The following is a 26,921-nucleotide window of genomic DNA, read 5'->3' as shown; positions in this document are numbered from 1 at the left end:
TTCATGGTCAGTTATTTTCTTCCTCTGTGTTTCTTTTCCTGAGAAGTCATATTAAAGGTAAAGGTGCCTCCTGGTTAAAATAATTAGTCCTCTACTATGTAACAAAGGAGTTTTGTCCCTCCTACTCTCCCCGGACAGCCAAGTTGGGTAGATTCTGGGCTCTAGAGAAACAGCTTTGAGTCATGGGGACTTGTGGGCCAAGGGTTCCCCACCTCATGAAGGAAGGGTAGTAGGGCAGGCCCAGCAGTGGGACGGAACCCAGTGGGAAGCAGCCGCTGTGAGAGGTGTCAGGCAGTGAAGATCTGGCACCTGCCCTGCTTCCGTGCCGCGCCGTCTAGCAGCTGTCAGGGAAGTGTGGGGAATTCAGTCAAGGGTCCAGCCACTGTGAGTCCCTTAGCCCACTAGACTGTCACTGCCCTCTGCTCTCTCCTCAGTCTCAGGCTTTGAGTCCCATTGGCCCAATAGTCTCTCTCTAGAATTTTGTAAAGAGGCCAATCATTTTAAGTGAGGCTATTAAACAGAGTAATTGAGGTTCAATTGTTTATTTGATGGACATTTAAAATGGAAATCTAGGGAACAGGTTGCATTTTCTCTAGAGGGCAAAGATTCATCTGTGACCTGTGTTTGTACCCAAAGCACTTGTTTTCAAAGGTAGCTTTAACAGCCTTTGCTGCCTTTGGCTCTGTGCTTCTGAACCACAAAAGCATCAGGCAATGTGAACAGGGCACAGGACTTCAGACTGCTTTCCAGGAAGGTGATGGGATGAGGTTGGGGGATTGTTTTTGTTTTTAACTGAATTTAAAATTTTTAATAGCCCTTTTAAAATTAATTTTAGATTTACAAAAAATTGAACAGATAAGTAAGAGGTCCAGTATACTGCACCCCTCCCAAGTTTCCCCTATTATTATTATCTTACATAAGTCTGGTACATTTGTTAAGAATGTTGACCTAAAAAAAATAAAAGGTCAAGCTTTTATTTGAGATCCAAAAGAATAACTATTTGAGAAGTACTGATTCAGGCAGAAACCCAGTGTTCCAATTAGGAGATGAAGGTAAGGTTTTTATATAAGAATGGAGGGGGAATAACTACATGGAATAGAAGGAAGGACTTCTTTTGTTTTTAAAGATTTTTAAATTTATTTTTAGACGGAGGGGAAGGGAGGGAGGAGAGGGAGAGAACCATCAACGTGTGGTTGCCTCTCACGCGCCCCCTAGTGGGGACCTGATCTGCAACCCAGGCATATGCCCTGACTGAGAATGGAACTGGTGACCCTTTGGTTCGCAGGCTGGTGCTCAGTCCACCGAGCCACACCAACCAGGACAGAAGGAAGAACTTTCCATAGGTGCAGATAAGCTAGTTATAGCTAGTTAGGCTATACCTGGTGGTGCTAATCCTAAAGAATGTCTTTAATTTTCAGTCTGGTGGTCAGAAGGTCTGCTTTCCTGTTAGCTTTGCAAACAGTTGTTTGGCAGACTGGGCCAATGCTGCATTGGCCCAGTGGAAGGGTTACTTTGACCAGTCTAAACATTCCAAAGGTTTGAGGAGGAATCCATGCTAGGCAGTTCCTCTAGGGTGGCAGCTCTGACTCCATTTGGAAGTGGCTTCACTTATATTATCTTTCACACAAATAATGAACCAATATTGACACATTATTAGTAACTAAGGTCTGAAGTTTATTCTCATTTCCTTAGTTTTTACCTAATGTCTCTTTTCTAGTCCAGGAACCCATCTAGGCTACCACATTATACTTAGTTGCCATGTCCCCTTAAGTTCCTCTTGGCTGGGACATTTTCTCAGACTGGCTTTTTTTTTTTTGACCACCATGCAGTTTTGACTGGTCAGGTATACTGTAATGTCCTTTAGTTGGTATTTGTCCATTGTGTTTCTCATGATTAGACTGGGCTTGTGGGTTTAGGGGCAAAGATCTCAAAGGTAAAGTGTGATTTTCATCACATCACATCAAGAAAACTGTTAGTGTGATTTATCACTGTGGTGTTGACAGGCCTTGGTCTTCAGTCCCTTTCAGTGTCCCTTCAGCACGATTCCAGGGCCTCATCCTGGGAGCTGTGCTCTTTCCAGCCCTTGAGACAAGCATATCAGTCTGTTAACTCACGTTCCCCAGTGAGAACGTAAGCTCTGTGGGGCGAGGACTGTGCTATTGGAGCACCCTCAGTGATGAACCAAGTTCCTGGACAACAGTAGGCCATTAATAAGTTTGTTAATTTGGTCACTGGAAAGATAATGGTGCCATTTTTTCCAAGATTACACCTTGTTCCAATATGTCCCTCTTTTTTCCCACCAATTTCTCCACCTAAGTGCAGGCAGATCTCAGCTGTTTGGAAGGCGTTCTGATTAAAATAACCTGGGCCAAGACATAAATGACTGTTAGGATTGGAAGTATTTACCTTTTAAAAGAAGCATTTTGTGAAGTTTAAAAATCTCTCCTTGGGAGAATATTATGGGTGTGGGTATATTTTTGAGTAGGGATGGTCTTTATTTCAATTCTACAACCTACTCTAATTCTGAGCCATACCAGCAAAATAGGGATCTGCTTCTTGCTGCCCATTCAGAAAGGCTGCCAGTTGCCAGGCAAGTAGTTCTGTTGGCATTCCCTGTACACCAAGTTCCAGTGGACAGGATCACCTATATCGTGTTTGGGACACTGTCAGGCTCCTAGCATAAATGCACTGATGTTCTGCTGGGCAGAGAGCAGCAGGAAGCCCAGCAGCTGCTGTGAGATGGGCAGAGTCTGAGGAGGTAGACGAATGTGCTTACTGGTGCTGACGCTCAGCTGGGAGGGATGGGGCAGAATTTTGAGCCGCTGGGTCCAGCAATGGCTGATGGATAGGCTCGGCCTCCTCCCTCCTCCTGAGGGGCTCCAGGGTCCCAGTCTTACCCTAACATCAGTCATAGTGACCGAGGAGAGTTGTGCAAAAACCTGAGAAAGGAAAAAAACATCACAATGCATGCTGAAGTTCGGTAAAGCTATTTTAACTTAATTTGGGTTATTCTCACCCTGGTTCCTCTTCCGTGGCCTGGGTAAGAACACTCCCATCCAAAGAGGCTAGCTGGGTCTTGAGTGAGGTCAGCATTTTCATTTCCCTTAATTCCCACACATTGCCACACTTGCCAGGGAGGCAGCAAGAAAGAGTGGCAAGAGCATAGCATTTGGTATCCATAGAATTAGGAGCTTGATGCCAGCCATGCCATGGTTAGCTGTGGACCCTTGGGCAACTATCATAAGTCTGAGCTTTACCTTTTCTAATCTGAAATGGCAGTGACACCCATCATTGCCAGTCCTTGTGGTGTTCCTTTGAGTTCATGCTCGTGACGTTGTCTGTAAGTAAAATGTCTTCCACATATTTGGTAGACATCTTCACTGCCATCATCATCCCCTTCAGGGAAAAGGAACAGGGTGGGGTGTGGAACATACAAACCCCAGTTACTCCCCCTTTCTCTTACGACAGCCATAGGTACACATGAGGGTCCGGGACTGAAGGACAAGTCCTTGTCCTGATAATATCCTGCCCTGACCTCCCCGAAACCTAAGGAGGTAGGAGGGCCAGGGCTGCCCTTGGCATAGCATCCCAGTTTTGCAAAAGTCTACTTGGCCCTGCCGGTGCTTCTCTGGGCCCAGCCCTGCTAGAGAGTCACACCAAAGGGATCCCTTGTGGGAGGCTCCAGCTTCTCCTGCAAGGCCTTTCTGTTAGGATAAAGACTGGGCATCATGCTGACCAGAGGGGTGGGGTGACCAGAGCCCTCCAGGGCTAGGCCATGGGCTTCTGCCCCTATCCAGCAGGCTGCCTGGACAGCAGAAAACTTTCATCTTCCATTGGACAGCTGCCCTGCTGTCAGGGAGGGTGGGGGATGCTGCTCCCAGGAATGGCAGCTGTCTGGTGACTTTCTTTTCTACACTCTTCCCTAGTGCATTTCTGCCTCTTTGCTTGTTCTTGGGAGCATCACTGTGACCAGGGCTCCCAGGGGCATGGCGGAGGCAACCAAGACAGCCAAGGGTATAGGCCCAGCTAGGGTCTTGTGGGGAGGACCATAGCATGGAGGCTGTTTGATGTTTTTGCCAGAGCACATTTTCTCTTTTCTCAGAAGCTCTACCTCTCCTGGCTTTGCCACCTGTGTCCCTCCTTTCCCCCTTTTCTCAGTTCCTGCTGGGGGTGCTGCCTGTCAGCCAGCCTCTGTTCCATCTTGCAGCCCCTCACACTTGTCTTTGGGCACCTCCCTATTCGGTTTATCTTCTTTTGTGATTTCTCTCTTCGCCTGCTGTCTCCTGCCTCTGTTTGTCTTGCTTCTGTGTCTCAGGTGGGGCCAGGGGGTGGGGGGGGCAGATGCACCCTCAGTGTTGGCCAGGAGCATGTGTCACCGGTCTCTGGCTGACTCAGTAAGATGGTTTTCTGTGCCACCTGTCTGGATGATGCAGGCTGTTTTTCTTGAGGCAAGAGAAGGACGTGGCTGGGTAGCCTTTTGAGTCTGTCAGGCCCTCTTTGTTTGTCTGCTGTGGGCCTAGCTCCCCTCAGCCCCACATCAGGAAAACAGGGGCCTTCCTGTGTTTAGACAACAACTAAAGGAGGAAGGAAGGGAGTCAGGGGAGGGGACTGGGGCCCTTTTCCTGCTTGGTTCTTTGTTTCTCTTTCCCATTTCCCAACAGAAGGTAGAAATTGAAGAAGGAAGCTGAGGAAAGAGTTGGGGCATTATTAATATTAATATTATTAATAATGATGGCATTAATAATATTAACAGTTGATGCTTAAAGAGCACTGCTGCTTGCTAGGCTCAGTTCTCAGCCCTGACATGGTATCCCTTTTCATTGCAAATTACAGAAAAAGAACTCCACCTAGTTTAGGCAAGGGAGGGATTCTCTGTTCACAGAGACAAGCAGCAGGATGGATAGGGAAGCGCTGGTTTGGGACAATGGGCAAGGAAGACACTCAGCTAGGACTTTGTTCCTGTCCCCTTCCTGTCAGCTCTGCCCCTGTCTGCTACTGGCTGTCTTCTCCCCTTCCCCACATCTCCCAGCTGGGCTGCTTTCAGCTTTTCTCCTTGGTTCCAACATGACAGCCCCTGGGGAATACCGAGTCTCTCACCCATTCCTTTTAGCTTCAAGGGAGGGGCTGCGATTGGCAACCTCCAGTAGACCTACAGGATTGGGGTGGGGAAGAGCCATCTCCCCCACCAAAAGGAGACACCCTGCTTAGAAGGGTTGGTTGTGGGAAGACAAAGAAGAATTTCCTCTGAACAAAGGCTATTTCATCTCATCCTCACAGCTCCTGAAGTGCATATCATTATTCCTATCTTACTGTTTCAGCAGGAAAGGCTCTGCGAGGTAGAGTGACTTGCTGAAGTACACATAGGCACTCAGCGTAGAGGCAGGGTAGCAAAGTGGTTCAGAGGAAGGACTCTGGAGCTAGATTGCTTGGGCCCTAACTTAGGCTCTGCTACTTTCTGACTTTGGGACTTTAGGCAAATTTCTTAACCTTCCTGGCCTCAGTTTCTCCATCTGTATAATGGGAATGATCATAATCATAGCCACTTCCTAGAACTGCTATAAGGATTAATTGTGCTTGACATGAATGCCTATAAATGTTAGGTATTGTTACCATAGAGCTTTACAGTTTATGAAGAACCTTCCCATATATCATCTCATTTGACCTTTATAGTAACCTTTATAACAGGAACACAGACAGGGGAATGGGTTGGCTAGTCCCCCATCGCACACACCCCATGCTCTCACTAACCAACCTCCCACCCCCACCATCAGCTGCACAATTCTGTAATCAGTTAAAGCAAACAAGCAAATTGCCCTTCTGAGTAAACAGCTCTCTATCCAGCAAGGAAATATAAATTCTCTCTCTAGCTGAGCTGGCAGTCACTGTGTATTCTGCTATTTTTCTCTTGTGAATATGTGTGAAGTTAGAGGTGGTGGGGTGCTTGTGTAAGTGTTTGCCCAGAGGCGCCCCCTTCACCGTGGCCCTCTTTGCAGGGCCAATTTGACTTCCTTAGGTGTCTGAGCCCTGCAGCTTCAGCCCACTGGACTGGGGTAGGAGCAAGAAACAGGGTGGTAGCAGCGTGGGCGGTGAGTCTCCTGGGGATCCTCAGTGCAGGTGGCCCTCCTGAGGGGTGAGGGGCTCAGGGCCTGGAACTAGGAGCTCACAACAGGAAGACTACCCTTCCTTTATCAGCAGGGAGGCAATTGAGCTGGGTTGAAGTTTGGAATTCATCTTTTACTCACCAGGTGACCTCTGTCTGCCTCAGTTTCTTTCCCTGTAAAATGGGTTTGATGGTAACACATACTTCATAGGCCATCTTTAAGGATGAAATGAGCATAAATATTTAAAATACTAAGAATACTGCCTGACCTGTGTTGTTCGTCATGATGATTACTATTACCTCAAATATCCAATCCAGACTCCTAGACTGGGCTTCATCTATAGGCTTTCCATCTTAGAATTTTTACTTCCTCTCATTTCTTTCCATGGAGTCCATAGACAGACTCCTATATTTCAGACTGACCTCTGCCCCCTCAAGTTCCCAATCTCCAGCAGCTGGCTTATTCCCACTGCCAAAGTTACTGTTCTGTGCCCTCTAGAAGACTCGCCAGTCTTTCCTGCACCTTCCCTCCCACACTCCAGTCAAGGCTGCTGCCCCAGAAAGTGTGCAGTGTGAGTGGGACTGGGCTTTGTGTCACTGTGAGGAGCTCCAGCCCTGACCTCTTTGGGAGGTTGATATTCTCCAGCCATTGGTTCCAGAGCTCCCACCTTGTGTGCATGGACCTGGGGTTGCGGGCACACTGACCTGCATTGCAGCTCCATGAGGAAAGGGAGTTCCAAGTGGCATCCCAGTAGGGGCCAAAGAGGAAGAAGAATCCACCCTTCATTTTACAAAAACAGGTGAAACTTGGTCATGGCTCTGGGTCACTGTGGCTGGGGAACATCGAGGTCAAATTATTTAAGGACACAAATTTGGGGGTTTGAAGCCACAGTGTGATCTTTAACTATTTCCAGGCCACTGGTCACATGGAACATGAGGTGAAGGGAGAACACATCCCATCCCTGAAAGCAGCCCTGATACAGGGAAGGAGGGAGGAGTACTGGGCTTAGCCAGGAAGGACCCCAGAAAGCTGCCTGTGGAGCTCTTCTCGTCACAGAGCTGTCAAGTAGATATGACTGTCCTTTTGTTCTTTGCTTTCTTTTTACTCTAGTACATGAAACCCCAAAGCATCTAAGATGGGAAGAAGGAAGGTGATGAGCAGTTTAGAGAGAAAGGTATGGCTGTGTATGAGTGCCAAAGATGCCTGGCTGCCCCAGTGCAGATAGGGGACAGGAAGACATTGGGGATTGAAGGGGCGCCAGTGAGTATCAAGAACATTTTAGCTGTTCCAGTGCTCAGGCATTCTGATGTCTAAATTCTTGCGAAAGTAAAACACCTTCAAAGCCACAGGTTGAGTATTATCCACTGGTCTGTGTTCACCACTTCCCCAAGTTCCATTCATTAGCAGGCGTAGTAGAGAGCTGGTGGTACACTCAGACTGCCTGCACTGCTCTCATCAAATCCGAGGCTGGGGGACCTTACAAGGCTGCGGGGGCCAGTCCCTGTCTCCACATAGGCCTTGCTTAACACAATCAGATCAGACGACTGTCCCCCTATTTTCCTCCCAAACAATAAGACTAATGTCTTAGAATATAAGAAGTCTACCTCTCTGCCAGTAAATCAGAACAATTTGTCCATGATAATTTTGAGTCCTGGACATTGTCTGTTCTCAGTCCTTAGCCTGGCCTTAGACTGTTCAGAGTAATAGTCACCTGCACCACAATCACCCGCAGCACAGCCGGGGTGGTCGGAAAGGACTTTCTGATCATCCCTTTGCCCCCTCTTGAGAATGAGGACCTTTTAAGAGATAATTCCACCCCTGCCCCCTGACATTTTCAAGCAAAGGTGTTCTTCTAATGGAGAGCCAAAGGAACCTGTCAGGTGCTTCCCTTCTGCCCCCTATCATTGCCCCGGTCACCTTCATTTCTGTAGGTTACTTGCTGGGCTGCCCAAGTACTCAGACATGTCTCAGCCTTCCCCGCTGCCCCTCCAACTCTGGCCTTCCCACCACCCAATCCCAGCACACCAGAGCAGCAGACAGGAGTTGGAGGCATGGGTCCTGAGCCTGGCTCTGTACCTGACTAGCTGGATGACTACATCATTTCACTGTTGGGGCCTCAGTCTCCTTAAGTAGAAAGTAAGAGCTTTCATCTCAGTCTTTCTAACTCTGGTATTCTAAGATTGTAAATCCATCTGGTAAACCTTACATCTTGATTATATACTATTTATACACAATGGAATTTTCACCAGCTTCTTTTGGCAAAGATACATCATTAGCTAACTCATGGCCCCTGACATAGGGTAATAGTCTAGCGTAATCAGATAGCCTAAACAATGGGGCTCAGGCATTCTGTGACCCCATAAAAAGGTCGAAAAGGGTCACTTCAGGCATGTCCTCTCTGGAGTGAGGGACTTCGTCTTTCTTTGGGAATCCTGCCAGTGTCCAGGCCTTGGTGAGACCCCTGGGTGTGTTTTCAGTGGGCTGACCTGCAAGGGAAGCAAGCAGGTGGATGGATGCAAGAGCAGGGGAGTGAGGCTTTGGGGGCTGAGGGATGGAGGGCTGAGGGTGAGATAATGAAGTTCCACTGTAATTTGGATCCTTTGCATTTTAAAGGTTGGTTGTTTCTGAGTTATTTTTCACAATAGAACTGGGTATTCTGATCTACTTCATTGCTGCATGGAATCAAAAATAATATAGCATGTTGCTATATCATCAGCTAGTGGTTTCTTTTTCCAAGCAGCTTTTACCCAGCAATTATATGAAATTATGTGACTCAGTATGGAGAGATAATTGTCGGAGAAACTCTTCTGATTACTTTCTCCTGCACATGCAGAGAGCAACTGCACCAAAGGCAGGAAGATCAGGGAGGAAGATTAACATGGAAGCGCTGCTGCCACCCAAAATGTCAGCAGTTTACCAATGTAGAAATGAACACGAACATGGGAAGGATAAAAAAGTGGAAGCGGAATTGTTTCTCATAAGATGATGTAAAGAAAGCAAAATGTCTCTGGTCCCATTTTCCAGATAGGGAGGACGGTCTAAATGCTTTGAGTTCTAGTAGAGTGAGGAGGCTCCAGAGCTGCCCTCAGGCGTCCCAGGCACGGGTCCTGGGCCTCAGAATGAGGGCCTCCCCACAACGTGCACATTGAGGGGAATGTAATGTTCCTGAAACCTCTCTCCCAGCTCCACTTAAATCTACTTTGCTTTTCCCTCTCCCCGAAATCCCACCCTCCTGTATGTATTTCTTCTGAGAACCAGATTTATCATTTCTACCACTTCTTAACCCATCCCTTCGCCCCCCTCCAGCCTCAGCCAGCCTCAGGAAGCCCAGCTTCCTTTTTTGGGAGAAAGGAGTGTGTGGTAACTTGGAAGGGCTGTTGGGGAGGGAGTGGAGGACCAAGGAAAATTTCTTGGTGCAGCTGTGAGAGAAAGGCATTTTATGTCCCTTCAGAGGCTCTGTACTTGGCCACTTGACTCAGGGTCAATGCTAGTGGTACCAACAACATTTTAACAAATGTGTGTAAGGGTCAAGGCGCACCCTGAGGAGGCCTGTGCTGAGGTTTGGCTAGTGTAGCCCAGATCTGGGCAGGTGCTTGAAGGAGTAGGGAGTTGGTTACTTTCCATATCTGTACCAATATTTCTTCCAGCACGCCATAACCTGATCAGAAATGTTTTCTTCAGAGTACAAAGACAGGTCTTTATTCTTTAGCATGGCATTCAAGATACTCCATAATCTGACTCCCAACTGTTTTAACAGAATTGTCACCTCCTCACCCCCTCCACCCCGCCCCCCGCCGTGCCACCCCATGGTTTACTCAACTGGACTATTAACTGTTTCGGAAGAAATGGCAAATACTTGGCAGACTACTGTCACAGCCCCCTCTTATGTTGTGCAGGCATTACAAATGGGTGAAGGCCCTTTCTCCCACTGGACTTCATTCAGAATTCTAAGGAAATCACTTTCAGCAGCCACTGTTGAATGAAATGCCTGGAGGCTCAACTTGAACTGAACTTGAACTGAACACTTTTGTTATCTCTACTTTCCATTTTCCCTTCTCACTCTTTGCTTGTGCTGTTTCCTCTGCCAAAATGCCCTTCCTTCTCTCTTATCCCTTTTCATCAAAATCCCATCCTACTTTCAAGGTTCAGCTGAAATGTCAATTCCTTCCTGGAGCTGTCCCAGGTTCCCTGTTGTATTCCCTGCTCTTGCTTTCCTTGCCCTGATGGACTCTCCTTGCATGTCATCTCTACTGTTTGTGAAGCACTCCTCCTATTTGCTGAGGCTTTATCTTGTTCTGATGATCCCTTGCAGAATCCACAATAATATGGCACTTTCTAGGAATTCAGAATGTATTGTGGGGTTGACTTGAACCCGAGCATCTATGGGGGTGATTGGGGTTGGGGGGAGTTGAGGGGAAGGCACAGCAGGGACTAATGGCCTGGAACCCTTAATGTGTATCTTTTCTACTCCCAGGAGGGGCCCTACTCACCTAATAGGCCAGAGCTGTCAAGAAGCCACTGTGGGAAGCCTGCTCTATTTGTCCTTCCCTCTGTCACCTCAGATCTATCAATTTGTTTTTCCACCTTTTAATACATTCATTGATCGATTCTTGTGTGAGCCCTGACTGGATATTGAACCCACTACCTTGGCATATTGGATGACACCTGACTAACTGGCCAGGGCCAAGAGTGAGTCTTATATAACAACCCCATCATGCGAGTGACAGTCCATCCCCTTTGCCATATTCTTTTTGTTAGAAGCAAGTCCCAGTGCCTGCTCCCATCAAGGAGAGGGGATTACAACCACCGACTTGAATACTAGAAGGATGGAATTATTGGGGGTCACCTTACAGTCTGTCCATCACAAGGGTGAAATGAAAACATTTTCAGATAAATAAAAACTGAGGTTATAACTAATAGATCTTCATTAAAGAAAATTGTAAAAGATGTTCTTTGGGAATAAAGAACCTGGCCTAAAGGCCGACTGAGATTCAAAAAGGATCATGAACAAGTCAGTTCGTAGGTATGTTGTATTAGTTATCTATTGCTGCATAACAGCTTACCTCCCAACCCCAACGGCTTACAGCAACATGCATTTATTACCTCCCACAGTTTCTGAGGGTTAGGAATCAGGGCGCGGGGTGATTCTGCTCAGGGTCTTTAATGAGATGGCTGTCAACCAAGGTGACAACCATGTGAAAGTGGCAGGATCTGCTCCCATGCTCACTGACAGGCTTTGGGTCAGGCCTTATTTTCTAGCAGGCTTTATTGGTCATACAGACTAACACCTGTGAAAGGACTACACAAGGCACCTGGTATATACATATCAGGAGGTATTAAGGACTATCTTGTAGGCCGGCTACTGCATCTGTACAATAATAGCATATATATCAGGAAGGGGGCAATGTATATTTTTGTATTTTTCAGGAAGGGTGTTATACCTAATATCTATTGTACCTTTTAACTGTAGATTATTTTAGCCTTTGGTAAATTGGATACTAAGTTCAGGCTGCAGAGTACTGTAGACTGGGTGGCTTATAAACAACAGAAATTTATTTCTTACAGTTCAAGAGTCTGGAAGTCTGAGATTAGGGTACTGTCAGATAAGTGTTCAATGAAGTTCTCTTTCCGAGTTCATAGACAGCTGTATTCTTGTTAAGCCCTCACATGGTGGAAGGGGATAGAGAGCTCTCTGCAATGTCTTGAGAGCACTAATCCCATTCCTGAGGGCTCACCCTCATGGCATAATCACCTCCCAAAGGCCCCACCTCCTAAAACCATCACATTGAGGGTTAGGTTTCAACATGTGAATTTTGGAGGACAGAAACATTTAGTCCAGAGCAAATATATGAGGTAAAATTCCAAACACAAATACTAAAACACCAGAAATAGCCTGTGTAATTTCTCCATCAGTTGAGGGAGAAAGTGAATAAGAGAAATATAATTAATCAAAAAAATAAGGTAACTACAAGAAAAGGGAAAAATAGATGGTAGAAATTGGACCAAATATATCATCACAATAAAGTTAAATAGAGTAAACTTGACAGTACAGATTATCAGGTTAAAATTTTAAAAATCTAGCTATTTGCTTTTTATAAGATACACAAAATGCATAAGAACACAACAAGGTAGAAAATACTAGAATTTAAGACAGAGAGGATCACTGTATAATCCTGAGACACCCAGCTCGCAGGACAGTACAGGAGTTGGCAAAAGCAGGTTTGCAGTTACACTGTGACATTTTTTAGAGGTAATAAAGCTATTGTAATAATCATAACCTGCATGTCTTTTTCCATACGAAGAACTGTAAACCTGATTTTGCCCACTTCCTGTAATAACTTTAAACTTTCTGCTAGAATGTTGTAAGAAACAGAGGGATAAACTTATAAGTCCTTCCTCATAGTGTAGTTTTTAAAGCATCTATCTCAATTTTTTGATAGGTCAAAGAAAAGAGAGAAAATATATAAAAATTTAACACAGTTAGTAATTATGATTTAATGGCATATAGGACTTTCTTCCCAACAATGAGGGAATTTACAATCATCTAATACATGGAACATAATTTTTAAAATAACTAAATCATTAAGTCTCCATGAATTTCAAGGTGTCTGTATCCTACAGACCATAGTCTCTGACCACCATGTGCTTAAGTTAGAAATAAATAACCAAAGTAAACTAAAAATCACTGCTCATTTGGACATTTTAAAAACACACTTCTTAACAGTGCATGGGTCAAATAAGAGATTATAATGCCAGTTTAAAGTACTGAGAACTAAATAACGATCAAAAAACCACATCTCAAAACTTAGGAGTTGGAGTGAAGGTGGCACTTAGAGGGCTCTTGTCTTCAGTGCACGTTATTAGAAAGTGAGAGAGGTGGAAGATGAATGCACTGGATAGCCAACGGGAGAGGGTGCATGTAAAGAAAGAACAAAATAATAAACCTAAGAATGTCTAAGGGGAGAATTAAGAAAAATTTAAAACACATTATAGAGGAATAACAAAACCAAGAGTTGGTTCTTCGAAAAGCTTAATAGTTAAACCTCTGATGAGGTTGATCGGGAAAAAAAGAGAGTTCCCACATATAAACAATATTAGGAATGTTAGAAAGGACATAACTACAGACCCAACAGAAATTAAAATGATAAGAAAATACTATCAGCAACTTTATGGCAATAAATTTGAAAGCAGAAAAGGGCAAATTTCTATAAAAATTATAACTCAATGTATTTAAGAAGAAAGAGAAATATGAGGTGTCATAGCAATTAATTAAGTAATAGGCAATTCAAAATCCACGAAGAAAACACCAAGCCTGGAGGATTTTACAGGTTAGTTCTAGTAAATATTCAAAGAACGTATTACCCCAATCTTCTGCAAACCCTTCCAGGGAACAGCAAGGAAGGGAATACTCTGTGGGGCCAGTACTACCACGATGCCCAAACCAGGCAGAATTAGTACAATAAGACAAAACTTGCAGGATAGTCTTACTCATGCCCATGGATGCAAAAACCTTAAAAAAATATATCATCAAACCAAATCCATCAGTTTATTAAAAAGATCATACATTGGTTGCATCCCAGGAATGAAGGATGATTTAATATTAGATGATTCATACAATGCACATGTAATTTATTTCATTGATGGATTAAAGGGGAAAATAAAACAGAAATATCTTGGAAAACCAGGATTAGAGGGGAACTTTTAAAACATTAGAAGAACGCTATTTAAAATCACTAATTTCCTTTTTATGGCTGAATAATATTCCATTGTATATGGGGGGAAAAATATATATCACCTTTTCTTCGTTCTCACCACACACACGTAAGGTAGCTGTGTGAAGTAATGGAAGGGTTAGCTAACTGCACTGTGGTGTCATTTTTACCAGGTATACATATATCAGACCACGTTGTACATGGTAAACTCACACAGTGTTGTATGTCCTTATAGCTTGATGAAGCTGCGAAAAATAAAAAATAAACGCACAGAGAATAAAATACGATCAGAAATAAGACCATGTGTGTTAGTGTGTGTGTGTGTCCATTATCAGTGCTTCTATTTTACATTTCACTGGAATTCCTAAGCGGTGACTAAGACAAGAAATAGAAATAAACAGTGTAAGAACTGGAAAAAAAGAAACAATACTGTATCATTTACACATGATATGTCTACAGAGAACATCCAAAGGGATCTAAAGGTAAATTATTAGAAATAATAAGACAGTTTAACAAGACTGTTGGATTTAAGATCAATATATACAAATCTATTGCTTTTCTCTATACCAGCAAAAATTAGAAACACACACAGAAGACATAGCATTTAAAACAGCAATAAAAACTATAAGGGGCCTTGGAACTAATAATAGAAGATGTAGAAGACCTATATAAAAGCATTTATAAAACTTTGTTAAAGGACATTGAAAAGCACTTATCCAAGTGAAAAGAAAAATGTCAGTTCCCCCCAAGTTTTTCTATAGATACATCTATTGTAATTCCAATGAAAATCCCAAAAGTTTAAAATGACTTTGACAAACTGACTCTGAAATTTATATATAAGTGCAAATGACCAAGAATAATGAAGACATCCCTGAAGGAAGAGTTGGAAGAGGAAGAGAAGAAAGAGGAGAAAAAGAAGAGGGAAGCTTCTGTACCACACAGAAAGATTTCTGTAAAGCTGTAATAATTGAGACATTGATTGTGATACAAGTATAGACAATTGACCAAAATTGTCCAAAGAGAAGCCCAGAACCCCACATCTAAATAGAAAGCAGATAAGTGAAACAAGTGGCTTTGTGCTTCGTGAGGAAAGGGGAGAGGGATCCACAAACGGTGCTAAAACAAGTGGTTGTCATTATGGAAAGAGGTTAGATCCCCACCTCGCATCATGGACAAACATCAGTGCTGGATGGAATAAACACTGGAATGTAAGAGACAAAGCTTTACAGTTTTTAGAAGAAAATTATTTTTCTGACTCAGGGTGACAAAGGATATCTTAAGCCACAAATATCATTGCATTTAATTACGTTAGGATTATGAAATTCTATTCATTAAAAGGCTTTTAAAAAGGGAAAAGACAAGCCACTAATTGAGATGAGATATTTGTGGTACTTAATGATAAAAATTTAGTACTTAGAATAAGAAATGAATAGTATGTCAACCCATTTGAAAATAGAGCAAAAACCATGACAGACCTCGCTGAAGAAGAAACAGGAATGACAGACAACCAAAAAAAGCCCAACTCCATTACTAAAATAAAACCAATACCATATTTTATACCTCTAGATTGGCAGAAATTATGCAGTCTAATAATATCAAGTATTAGTAAGTATGTAGAGTAATAAGAATAGTCAACATGCAGCTGGTGGGATGTTAAAATGAGGAAGATTACTTAGGGAAACAATTTGAAATTATTTTGTAAAGTTGACAGCCTGTATATCGTGCTACCCAATGACTTCACCCCTAGGCCTGTCTCTAGAACATATTTTTCAAACTGCTGAGAGTGACCCATTTATGGACCTAGCCACTTAAAATAAAAAGGTAGAATAGAAAATATCAGAGGACATCATTCATTTCTGAGGTTAAGTGTTTTGTGACATTGTTTCTGGTGTTCATGTAAGTACATTTTTACTGGATTCCAGCATAAAAGTATTTCTTATGAGAGTGGTGATGAAGATATAAGAAGCGGTGCCTTTGGAACTCTTACACGTGTGCCGTGGCCACATGCCCAGACGTGTTCGCAACTGCATTATTTCTAATAGCACAAAATTGGGGAGGGGAGATGCCCACTGACAGGAGAAGGGACCAATACATGATAATTTACTGGCATAAAGGAGTATTACACAACATTGAAAATAAATGGAGTATGGATATAGGTAATGATACAGACGAATCTTAGAAACATAATGTTGAACAAAATAAAACCAGTCACAGGAGACTGAAACCCCCCCCCCCACATGATATCATAATTATAAAGTTCAAACAAGCTCCACCAAACAATATCTTATTTAGATATATTTTTAAAAGAATATCAGGATGAATATTCATACAGTGGAAACTTACTCAGCCGTAAAAAGGCGTGAAGTACTGACATGCTACAGCATGGATGAAATTTGAAAACATGACGCTGAGTGGAAGACATCAGATGTGAAAGGCCGTGTGTGCTATGATTTGTTATATGAAGTGTGCGGAACAGGCAACTCCACAGAGACAGAGCAGACTAGTGGTGGTCGGGGCTGGGGGAGGGGAGAGTGGGAGTCACTAGCAATGGTTACAGGATTTCTTTTGGGGATGATGAAAATATTCTGGAATTGATGATGCTTGTACAATTTTGTGACTATACTAGAAGCCATTGAATTAGATCCTTTCAAATAATGAGTTTTATGGCATATGATTTCTTAACGTAAAAGTTTTTTTGAAGAGAGCAATGGAATTACCAAAAATATATATATTCAGGATATTGTTTACCTCTGGCAGTTGAGCAGGGACATAGGACGGAGGGAAAGCTGGGTAAGTACAGCAGTATTTGTAAGCTCTACTTCTTAAGTTACTTATTTATTGGTGTTTATTTTATTACTAATCTTTATTATTTGTGTTGTGTATGCTTTTCATGCATATAAAATAGGTACAGTTTTAAAGAAATACAGTTATTAAATGAGGTAGCATTAAAAGCAAAAGTGCCTTTTGAAAAACGCTTCTTGAATCTCCTCTGAGTCTGAGATCTGTGCCTTCCGGTGACTCTGGATGTACCTGTCCCGACCTCTGGTGGCTGGGAGAGGAAGGGCAGCTGGGTGCTGCTGGCCTTGGCCACGGGAAGTAATAAGGCGAGATCCCTCAGAACAAGCAGGTCCTGGCCACTAGGCAGATGTCCAGGAGGTCAGGCCACTGCTGGTCTCACCCCAAGGGAAAAGAGCCAACAGCCTTGGACTTTTCTGGCTCAGGTTCCCCCCCAACCCTCTTCCTCTTCGGCTTTCACCATACTCCTTTAAGCCCAGGACTGCGGTGTGTGTAACTCCACTGAAATCTTCCCCTGGGAGGGACCAAGTGGCCTTTTAATCCAGATGGCCCATCCTGGGGTGACCGACCCCAGAGACCAGGGGCTCTTGATGAGCTCATGAACAGAAGTGTCTGGTGTCTTCTGAGGAAGGAGAGGCCAGGGCGCTGACGCTCAGAGACCTGGTCTCCACACTTTCTTTGTTTAATCAAACCACCTTTCTGGAGGGTTGTGAACGGAAGCCTATGGGAGCAGTTGGCTTGGGCACATTAGCGGTGAGGGTGGAGGGTAACTTTGGGGGGGATGTCACTATTTCCAGGTTTCCCAGAGTTCAGGAAACTGCTGTCCTGTGCCCCACCCAGCTGGCCGGACTAGAGCCAGCATTGGTTTATCTGTACTGTTTAACCTAATAGGAGGAAGAAATTCCAACAATGGGTCTTGGCTGTGGGGAACCAGGCCAGGAAGTCTCAGCATCTTAATAAACTAGACATGGCCACAGAAGAGTGGCCTGGAGAGGAGGTCACGATGAGCTCGTCTCCAAAGCCATTCGGGCTTATGGCTTTGGCACTGGAGAGGCAGGTGTGGAGGAGTGGCTGAGCTGGGTTAGGGTCTAGGCTCTGTTGCTCACTATCATGAGTGCCATTTAACCTGTTTAAGCTCAGGTTCTTCACCTGCAAAAGGGGTTAGTCACACTGCCTACTAATTGTACTGGTTCAATCGTAGTAATGGAATTAATGCAAGCAGAACACTTTGTAAGAGTCCAATGAATGTCAGCTGCTTCTGCTGTGTTGGTGGAACCTGCCCCATGTGGTGAGCGCTCAGAGGAGAGCAGAGCTGGAGTTGGACTGGGCCCCTGGTCAGACTGAGGGTTGGAGTGGGGATTCTCCTACCCAGGGCATCATTTTTCCTCCCTCTGTCCCCAGACGCCATGGAGGTGGTGTTGATCTTTCTGTGCAGCCTGCTGGCCCCCACTATCCTGGCCAGTGGTAAGTGCACCCTAGGATCCGGCTCTGACAGGATGGCAGCCATGGCCTTTTCTCCTGGCCCTTTGGGGCTCTAGGGTTGGGACTCTTGGATTCCACATGTCTGATCAGCCCCCTGCCCCTACCTTAGCAGAGAATGTCCTGGAAGGTGGCATCTATTCACAGACCTCCATCTAGCCTGCCTACCCCTCCCCATAGACTCCAGCAGGGTCTGCTTTTAAAGCCTCAAGTCCACCAGCCCCCTATAGACCTTTGGCTAGAATTTTGGGGGCCAGACCTGTACATCAGTCTTTAGACTCTGGTCTTGTGCAGGTCACATGTTTTTCCTTACTCTCAGTTTCCTCACCAGTAATGAGGGAAATAGACCCTGCCTTCTGGGGATGACACGAGTAAGAAAGGACCATAAATGTATGTGGCTGTGCTGTAAACACAGATTCTCACTGGGGCTCTGAGCTGTACTTGCCCTGGGATAGCAGGCAGGCCTGCCCCTCGTGCTTCCCCAGGCTCCTCTGTTTACTAGGCCCTGCTTCCCAGGAACACCTGTGTTGGGGGGAGGCCTGTGGGCAAGTTATGGTATTTGGGAACCAGGATGTGGCGCTGTCCTCCTCTTGACCAGGCTTGTTTATTTTTGTAGCAGCTGAGCAGGAGAAAGAAAAGGACCCTTTTCATTATGGTGAGTGGTGATGAAGCCCTGGGTGGGGAGGGGGAGCATAGCCCAATCAGGGGAGGGATAGGCAGACTCTCCTTGGCCCCTCCTCTTCTCCCATCTCTCACCCTGTACCTTTGGCAGATTACCAGACCCTGAGGATCGGGGGATTGGTGTTTGCTGTGGTCCTCTTCTCTGTCGGAATCCTCCTCATCCTGAGTAAGTTTCTTTGTTTACCCTGTGAGAACAATGTCTGCTGCCAAGCAGGTGGAGAGCAGTGTAGGAACACCTTTCCTGGAAGGAGCCTGTCTGTTCTCCCTGTTACCTCTAAGACCTAATATGGTGCTGGCCACATAATAGGTGCTCGGTAAAACAGTGAAGCATGAACAAAACAAATGCTCGATGAAAATAAGCACAGATAGGAAGACGGGGCAGAGTGGCCCTCCTGGTGCTGTATCCAGCAGGGTGTGAGTGCGGAGTCACAGGACGTAGGACACAGAGGCTGTCCTTAGTGTGCTCTGAGGGACGTGCCCCTGTTCGTGTTCTCCCCTTTAAGCCCGATTTGCATGGAGCCCGCCGCACTTGCACGATCAGGCAGACCTGTGGTGTAGCTGTTCCAGCTGGTGTTGAACCTGGGCCTCAGAAGAGTCCTCCTGCAACCTAGGATTGCTGTCTACAGCTGTGCAAGCTGTGCCTTGCCCGGGTGTAGGGGGTGCTGTTTACTGGGTTCCACAGCCTGCACTAGCTCACAGGGTAGCATTGCTGTGGCCAAGCCAGGAGCATGACCTTGAATGGTTTCTTTGACTTTCAGGTCGCAGATGCAAGTGCAACTTCAGTCAGAAGCCACGGTAAGGATGCCATGGTTGTGGACATTTGGGGAGAGAGGAGGGGATAGGAAGGGAGCCTTGCCATCTGTGACCCAAATGAGTCACAGTTTTAGATTCTTGTCTCAGAAACAGGCTGTGTACATTGAGGGTAGGGCAGAAGTTTTGAGGATTGCCAGGTAGTTTTGATGGTTAGCGCCTCCTTCTCTCTTCTGATGAATATGGGGGATGGGAAGTGGGCGAGAAGGTACTGGATCCTTGTCTGCAGGCCCTTGAGACATTTGGGGTCAGGAGAGGGGAGGCAGAGGGTGTCAGGACCTCTCTTGAGGTTCATCCTCCTCTCTTCAAGATCTGGGACACTGTCTCAGCTTGTCACCTTTTCATGAGGCTCTCTGAGCTATGTAGAAACTTGGGCTCCCTTCCATTCACTGTTCTACTTCAACATCAAAGGCACAGCTCATTAGTCCACTACAGTAACCAAGGCAGTTCTGGACCTCAGAAGTCCAAAGTCTGTGGCAGGACACAACCCAATCCCCCAGGAGGCCCTAGGTCACCCTTCCCAGTACTTAGGGCTGGGGCTGGCACTGGAGGGTGCCTGCAAGTTGTCCTGGCTCTGCTGCCTTCTCCCTCACCCTGGAGCCCCATGGAGAGTCTGGAGCCTTCAGACGACTCGAGGCACCCCTGTCCCAGAAAGGAGGATGGTGGTGCTCTCTGGGTTTGCCCTGGAAGCCTCTGATGGAAGGGCTTGTGTCTTGTCCTCTTGCAGGGCTCCGGGGGATGAGGAGGCCCAGGTGGAGAACCTCATCACTGCAAATGGTAACTGTCATGGCCCCCTGCCCATGTCCCTGCAGCTCCACCAAACAGGCTACTGCTCCTGATGGCCGCGATGTGTGGGGTACCTGCTCGGTGTTAGGCATGATACGAAGTGTGTCATAGACCCTCCCCCCCATCTCATCTAGTGTGCATACAGCCCCATGAGGCAGGTGTCACTATCCAGTTTTGTAACTGAGGGACTCAAAAATTAAGGAATGTGCCAGGTTCCTATGACCAGCAAGTAGCAGGGCAACGATTTGCACGCAGGTCTGTCTGACTCGAAATCCCACATGAGTCACCTCTTGCTGTATGGGTCAGGCTCCCCCAGAGTCAGGCACAGGCACAGCTGCTGCGGGGGTGGTCCTCGGGGGGTGAGGGTCCATTTGCTATAATCTGTTCTGCTTTACTCTCCAGCAACAGAGCCCCAGAAAGCAGAGAACTGAAGTGAGGCCCTCAGGAGGGAAGGTAAGGTGCTGCCTGCCTGCATCTTCCTCTGCTACCATCATGGCTCTTTTACTGGGGAAGAGTTGGGCTAGCTTTTGTAACGGGCACCACTTCTGTTCTGAGCTGTGCTCTACGGAGCCTTGTATCTGAAAGGGGTGGTGAGACAGATGGACACAGCCTGGAGGTCAAGTAATAGAGTGTCACCCTAGCCACCATGTGGACGTGACTTGGGAGAGAGTTGCAGTTAGTGAAATACTTCTAATATCAGGGCAGCATGAAGATACTGGCTTTTAGAGATGATTCAGCAAGTTCCTTGGGGCCACTTCTTAAAGTTAACAATTTATTATGAAACTTTCTAACCCTATGCAAGGGTCAGGAGACTAGTACATGGCACGCCACCTTCCTCCACCTCCCCGCACACCAGTGTTGTCAGTTCTCAGCACTTAGGGGCACTGTTTGTAGCCCTTTTCCATTGTTCATTGTAGGGACAAGGGAAAGTACAATAACAGCTGTGAAGTGCTTTACCAGCTTCAAAGTGCTGTCACACACAAACTTGCTGGAGCCTGCCAGGACGGACAGCATCTACCCCCTTCTGCAGGAGCAGAACTGAGGTCAGAGAGCATAGCCATGCAGATAATGAGTGACAGACTGGAACCTGCATTCTGGCCTTTGTAGTTTGGGGCCGTTTTTACCACAGCCCTCTGCTCCCACCTGCCTTGCTTTGTGACATTACGTACCCTGGAAAATACTGAGCCCAGGGATCAGCCTTCTGTCAGCTCACTTTTAGGATAAGGCATACACCTTTACCCTAAACTATAAGTTAAAAGAAACTTCTGTATGTGCAGTAGCTGATACACCAGCTTTTCTCTCCTCAGAATGAAACAGTGTGCTTCGGTGGCATTTGAATTCTTTCCTGAGTGCTTTTAGATCCTCTTACAGCTCTGCCCTCCTGCAGGTGTCAGGAGGGCAGGGCAGGGCCCATGACGTCCATCTTCGTGACAGGGCTTGGGAGACTGATTCCTGAGCTGGGGTGGCTGTGAGAGCCAGTCTCGGAAGCAAGTGTCTACTTTGTGGCAGCTGGCAGGTCTGGGTCTGGGTGTGGTGTAGGAAGAGTCAGGGGAGGGAGCCTGGAGCTAGCAGTTGTCTTGCCTTGTCTCTTTTTAAAAAAACTAGGACTTCCTCAGACACCTGTTCTCCTAGGTCTCCAGACTGTGAGCAGCTACTGAAGGTGTCCTGGGATTGAGACTCTGGGTTTAAGAGTTTCCTTTCCATGTCAACCAGGTCCTGGCCCTCCTGAAGGCACCTGCCCCCTGAAGCCCACCCCTCCTATGCTTTTATCTTTTTGTACTGAATCTCAACCTGTCTTTCTTGCTTTGCTGGGAACATAGCACTTAGAACAGGTCTCATCCTGTGAGTTTCAATAGGCTAAAGGCCAGGAGATGAGCAGTTGAAGATTTCTGAAAGGAGCCAGAGTTTTGTTTTAATTTAAACTCTCTCCCTCTCCTGGGTCTGGTGTGGCTCAGTTGGTTGGGCATCATCCCAACAATGAAGGTTCGCCGATGCTTGGGTTGCTGGTTAGGTCCCCAGTCAGGGCATGTATGGAAGGTAGCCAATCGATATTTCTCTCTCACATCAATGTTTCTCTCCCTCTTCTTCTCCCTCCCTTTGCCTCTCTCTAAAGTCAAAAATGAAATAAAATTAAACTCTCTCCCTCTTCAGCCTCCAGAACCTGAAGGCAGCTGCTTGAACCTTTAGATGCAAATGTTGATGCTTAAGAAGACCGGCCACTTCAGCAGCAGATCTTTCCCCAGGAGAAGTCGGGAACTGGTGTGTCCTCTGCCCCGCCCCATCCCCCTGAACGCCAGTCCTCACTTAGTGCTGCAACTAACACCCGCCTTCCCAGCTGCGCCTATGGGCCTGCCCACCTCCTGTGATGTATCGTGTGTGCGTGTGTGTGACGACTGTGGTCTTTGTGCCTGCTTGTCTGTGGGTGACATTGTTAGTGAACCTGGACTCACTTTCCTGGGCTGGAGCTGAGCCATGTCACCATTAGCTCCCCCCTGCTCCCCTGTGGCACCCTCTCCCCTCCTGCTCCCGGGAGTCTGCTTTTCCCTTGAGAGACCAGTCCCTTCTCTTGATTTAGGAGTAGGTATAGGGCGGGGGCCCAGGTGGGAGTCTCCACTTGTCTTGGGACTTGGGAAGGTTTACATCACCTTCATGACCATTCTTCCTGGCCTCTCTCCACTCCTTTTGCAAGAACCTTGCTTCCATATTTCACCTCTGGCCCTAGTCTGTTCTGAGGGTCTCTTAGTAATTGGAGGTTCACAGCAAGGAGCTGGTGAGCCCAGCTACCTCTTCAAATGTGTGATGCCCCTTCCCTAGTCATTTTTCGATTAGGACTTCCACCATGGAGCTGCCATCTGCCCTGCCCTATTGCAGAGTGGCCAGGGAGGCCAGGCTCAGGTCTTGTCCTCTGCCCCTGGGGAATGTGCCCCTTGCATATCTTCTCAGCAATAACCCCTTGGGCCCTGGATCCCTACCCTTCTCCTACCTTCCCTGCTCCCAAGGCTCTAATCTATAGCCCAGCTAGTCTGGACTCAGACTCCCATCCTTGAGTTGGGTCTCTGGCAGGCAACGCATTCTGGTGGGGCAGCATCCTAGGGAGGGGCAGCTGGGAGAGCAAGGGTCCTTTGCTTCTCTGCCCATGCCCATTGGTCAGGCATCAGCGATGGCTGCTGCGCCCTTTGTTCCACCAGTCAGAGTGGCTAGTGCAGTGGCTCTGCTGCAGGTTAGAGGCCAGGCAGGGCTCCCCACAGCAAGAGGTCAAAGGTCATAAAGAAAGTGGAAAGTTGAACCAGACCCCCCTCCCATCCATCGTGTTATCCTGGAAACTAACTTAACATGTGCCAGGACTGCTGTCTGTGCTGTGATCTATCCTCTCAACAACAGCAAGGAATAAAGTACAGTTTGTTTCCTAGTGGCTCGGAGGTGCATTCCTTTCTGTGAACGAACTCAAATATTTGAGGGGCCAGAGGGACTCTGTCTGTGGTCAGAGGGAGGAAATAAGGGCTGCAGTGATAGCTAAGTGGTGCTTGTTTGTTCCAGCTGCTTTAATGTTTGGTCCCCCCAACCCCACGCTGCTTCTCCTCCCTCCCCTTCCTCTGTCCTCTACACAGATCCCCCTTCGCAGCCCTCCATCCTCCTGCTCCCCCCACTCCTATTTCCCCCACCTCCTCCACCAGTCAGGGGGCCTAGCGCCTGCACTTATGTGTGTCCTGGATGGAAGGGAGTCACAGTGGCTTGACTGAGGGCTCACTGGCCTGAAATGAAAGGTTCTAACCTCCTGCTCTGGTCAATTTGGGGGCCACTACCTAAGAATTTGACAAAGAGGGGTTAGAGGTGGTCACTCGGGTTATGATCCAAGCCTTTTTTCTTTCTACCAATCCAAATACCCCCTCCTCTGTGAAGCCTTCCTGGACTTCAGGTAGAATGAGTCCCTTCTTTTCTGTGTTCTAGTCATACTGGTTCCTGCCTTTATCTTCACATTTGATACACCATACCTTGGATCCAAACTGTAGAGGCCAAATAGATAATGTCCATTTGTGAATTGGCTATCATGACCTAGTAGCTGGGGCATAGGGCCCTGGGGCCACCTAGAGTGTCTTTCCAAAGACATTCCCGTCCAGTTTTATAAGAAGTGCTGCTGGCCAAATAAACACAGCTGAGGGACAATTCCCTTTGAAGGTCATTGCTGTGTAGCCCCCACCTGTATGTGTCTTTGTAAGACACACTTTCTAGAGGACAAGAACTATGTCTTATTCTAATGTAAGAATGCCTGGAACATCTTAAGGACTCAAAAAAACAAAAAAACAAAAAACCATTTGTAGGGTCTGTCCAGATGCTATGAGTTGTTTAGAGCTGTGGAATTGCAAGTCAGGATCCTGAAGGACAGGGATGAGGGTGGGGGTGGGGGTCCAGCGACTCCCTGCCCAGCCCCTTTCGCCCTGACTTCTCTGCTGCCTGCTCTACTTCTGTGCCTGCTTCTACCTTCAGTCCCCCAGGCCTTTGAAAAGACTGAGGCTTATTGTTGAGATCAAGCTCAACATTGTCAACCCAGTGATCACTGTGGTCAAAAAAGCTTAGGCACAGGTAAACTTGGTAAACAAGCTGATGACCACCACCCACGGAGCACTCGTGGGTCAGGGGGTTTACAGGTCTTGCAGCAACTTCACAGCACGACCAGATGAAGATCCTTGGAGGTCTCCGGGCCACAAAAGACTGTGGGTACCTCTCCGTATGTGTTATTAAAAATGATACTAGACTATCAAAATAAGTGTAGCATAGTCCAATAGGGAGGTTCTGATTTTTCTCATAAAAGTGTTGTGTCCATAATAGAGAATGATAGTTCTATCTAGCATATGTACAAAATGATTATCCCAATTTTGCCAGACTCCAAACATCCACTTCTGTCTTCTCCTGGTAACCCACCATTATCTCCAAGGTAGGTAGGTTGTTCCATTTCACAGATTCTCTCTGATAAATTTGTGACGGATCTAGGGTACACAGCTTATCTCCAGGTTTCGGTATAGCACACCACGTGGCCTGGCTTCCTTCTCCAGGGGAAGGCTGGTGTCCAGACCAAGGGGAGGACCATCTGGACTGGAGAGACCACATCTGGAGCCTGACGGTTCCTCCCAGGCATAAACCAGACAGCTCTGGGGTGGGGGCGGGGCATCTTGCTGGAGGTGAGCGGTTTGGAAACTACGTGAAGAACAGACAAAGAGACATTGTAAAAACGGTAACAATGGTAATGATGATAATAAATAAAAGCAGCTAACATTTATCAAGTACTTGCTATGTGCCTAACACTGGGCTGAGGACTTTACATGTATCAACTCATTTAGAACTCTATATGACGGCTTGGTGAGACTTGCCTGAGTTTGCACTTCTGGTGGCAAAGCCAAGGTCCAGCCCAGGCTGGTCCAGCTCTAGCCCAGTGCCACTCTGCACTGTAGAGGAAAGAAGGTAGGCCCGTCAGGTGGGCATGTGAGGGCAGCAGACCTTGGCCTCCTGTGAGGGAGTCCTTGGTTCCCACAGATGTTATGACCCCAAACGAGTGACTCCCCATGACTGGAAGCACTTGAGCTGAAGGAAAATGGCCAGCTGGTAGGATCCTGTAGGCAAGATGAACTCTGAGAACCTTCCCAGGGCGACCTGAGTGTCCAAGCCCAAATTGGGACAGCCCCCTCTTGCCTCCGTCACCAGTGGGTGAGCCTTCTTCCTCTCTGGTCTAACACTGCAGGGCCAGGGGAGAAGAATCCAGAATCCATGCATGGATTGCTGCTCAATGTGTGTCTTCTGGATAAGGCCATGTCTGTCCATTCAGCCTTCAGGCACATGACATGTATGTGATTTGGCTGGCACTAGACAATGTAACTTGAATAGGAAAGCTGCCCGGCAGTGCCATTCCCCAGAAGGGAATGCTCAGTCTCCTGGCCTCAGACTGACCTCAGATATCCTGCACATTTCACCTCCCAAGAACTCCCCATGCCCCCCTGAATCCCACTCCAAAGATTTTGAAGTCTTTGCACAGAGGTGTTTTTGTTACTTAATACCACATAAAAATAGGTCAGTCTGCTTTCTGGGCCCCCAAGCTGTGGCCTCTCCACCACTTGTTTTTTGCAGGTTGTGGCTTGGAACTTGCCAAATTGTTCTTGAAAGAGAGAGGCAGAGTGTAAGAAGCAGGGAGGGTGGGGTGAGTGATAGGGATGCCAGGCGGAAGCACAGCCCAAGGTCATCTGGCTCTGACTCCCTTTCCTCTGCAGGGAAAGCCTGCCCTCCTGGGATCACTCCTGGGCAGGGTGGCTGAACAGAGCTGGTGTGGGAGGTCTGTCCAGCTCTGGCTGGTTCACCCCACCTCGTGTGAGAGAAAGAGAAGGTAGGTCAGGTTGTTTGTCTGAGCCAGGGGAGGAGCCTTGGAAATATCTGTCTCCAGGCCACTCTCACCATTAGTGTGATTCATTGTGGTCACAGCTGAACTCCAGGGGGGTGGAATCAGCCAGCTCAAGCCAACTGGCTGTTGATTTTATGGGGCCAACCCCAGCCCTATGCCTGGTTACATAAT

General features: G+C 46.7%; 1 protein-coding gene across 2 annotated transcripts in view; it reads left to right on the top strand.

Annotated features, from left to right (window-relative positions):
• FXYD6 (FXYD domain containing ion transport regulator 6) overlaps nucleotides 1-23,777 on the top strand; it is a 29,531-nt gene extending 5,754 nt beyond the window's left edge. The window contains exons 2-8 of one of the 2 annotated variants that reach the window (XM_024570862.4): nucleotides 18,011-18,073; nucleotides 18,705-18,743; nucleotides 18,861-18,935; nucleotides 19,528-19,564; nucleotides 20,307-20,356; nucleotides 20,768-20,818; nucleotides 22,517-23,777. In XM_024570862.4, coding sequence (XP_024426630.1) covers nucleotides 18,016-18,073; nucleotides 18,705-18,743; nucleotides 18,861-18,935; nucleotides 19,528-19,564; nucleotides 20,307-20,356; nucleotides 20,768-20,796 — 288 coding nt within the window. In that variant the 5' untranslated portion in view covers nucleotides 18,011-18,015 and the 3' untranslated portion in view covers nucleotides 20,797-20,818; nucleotides 22,517-23,777. The remainder of the gene's footprint in view (nucleotides 1-18,010; nucleotides 18,074-18,704; nucleotides 18,744-18,860; nucleotides 18,936-19,527; nucleotides 19,565-20,306; nucleotides 20,357-20,767; nucleotides 20,819-22,516) is intronic. The other variant, XM_045204054.3, reaches the window with a different exon arrangement.
• Nucleotides 23,778-26,921: the final 3,144 nt, after the last annotated feature.

This window comes from Desmodus rotundus, chromosome 5, assembly GCF_022682495.2.
Source record: "Desmodus rotundus isolate HL8 chromosome 5, HLdesRot8A.1, whole genome shotgun sequence".
Taxonomy (NCBI): Eukaryota; Metazoa; Chordata; class Mammalia; order Chiroptera; family Phyllostomidae; genus Desmodus; species Desmodus rotundus.
The sequence above is the reverse complement of the archived record's forward strand: the minus strand, read 5'-3'. Positions and strand labels throughout refer to the sequence as shown.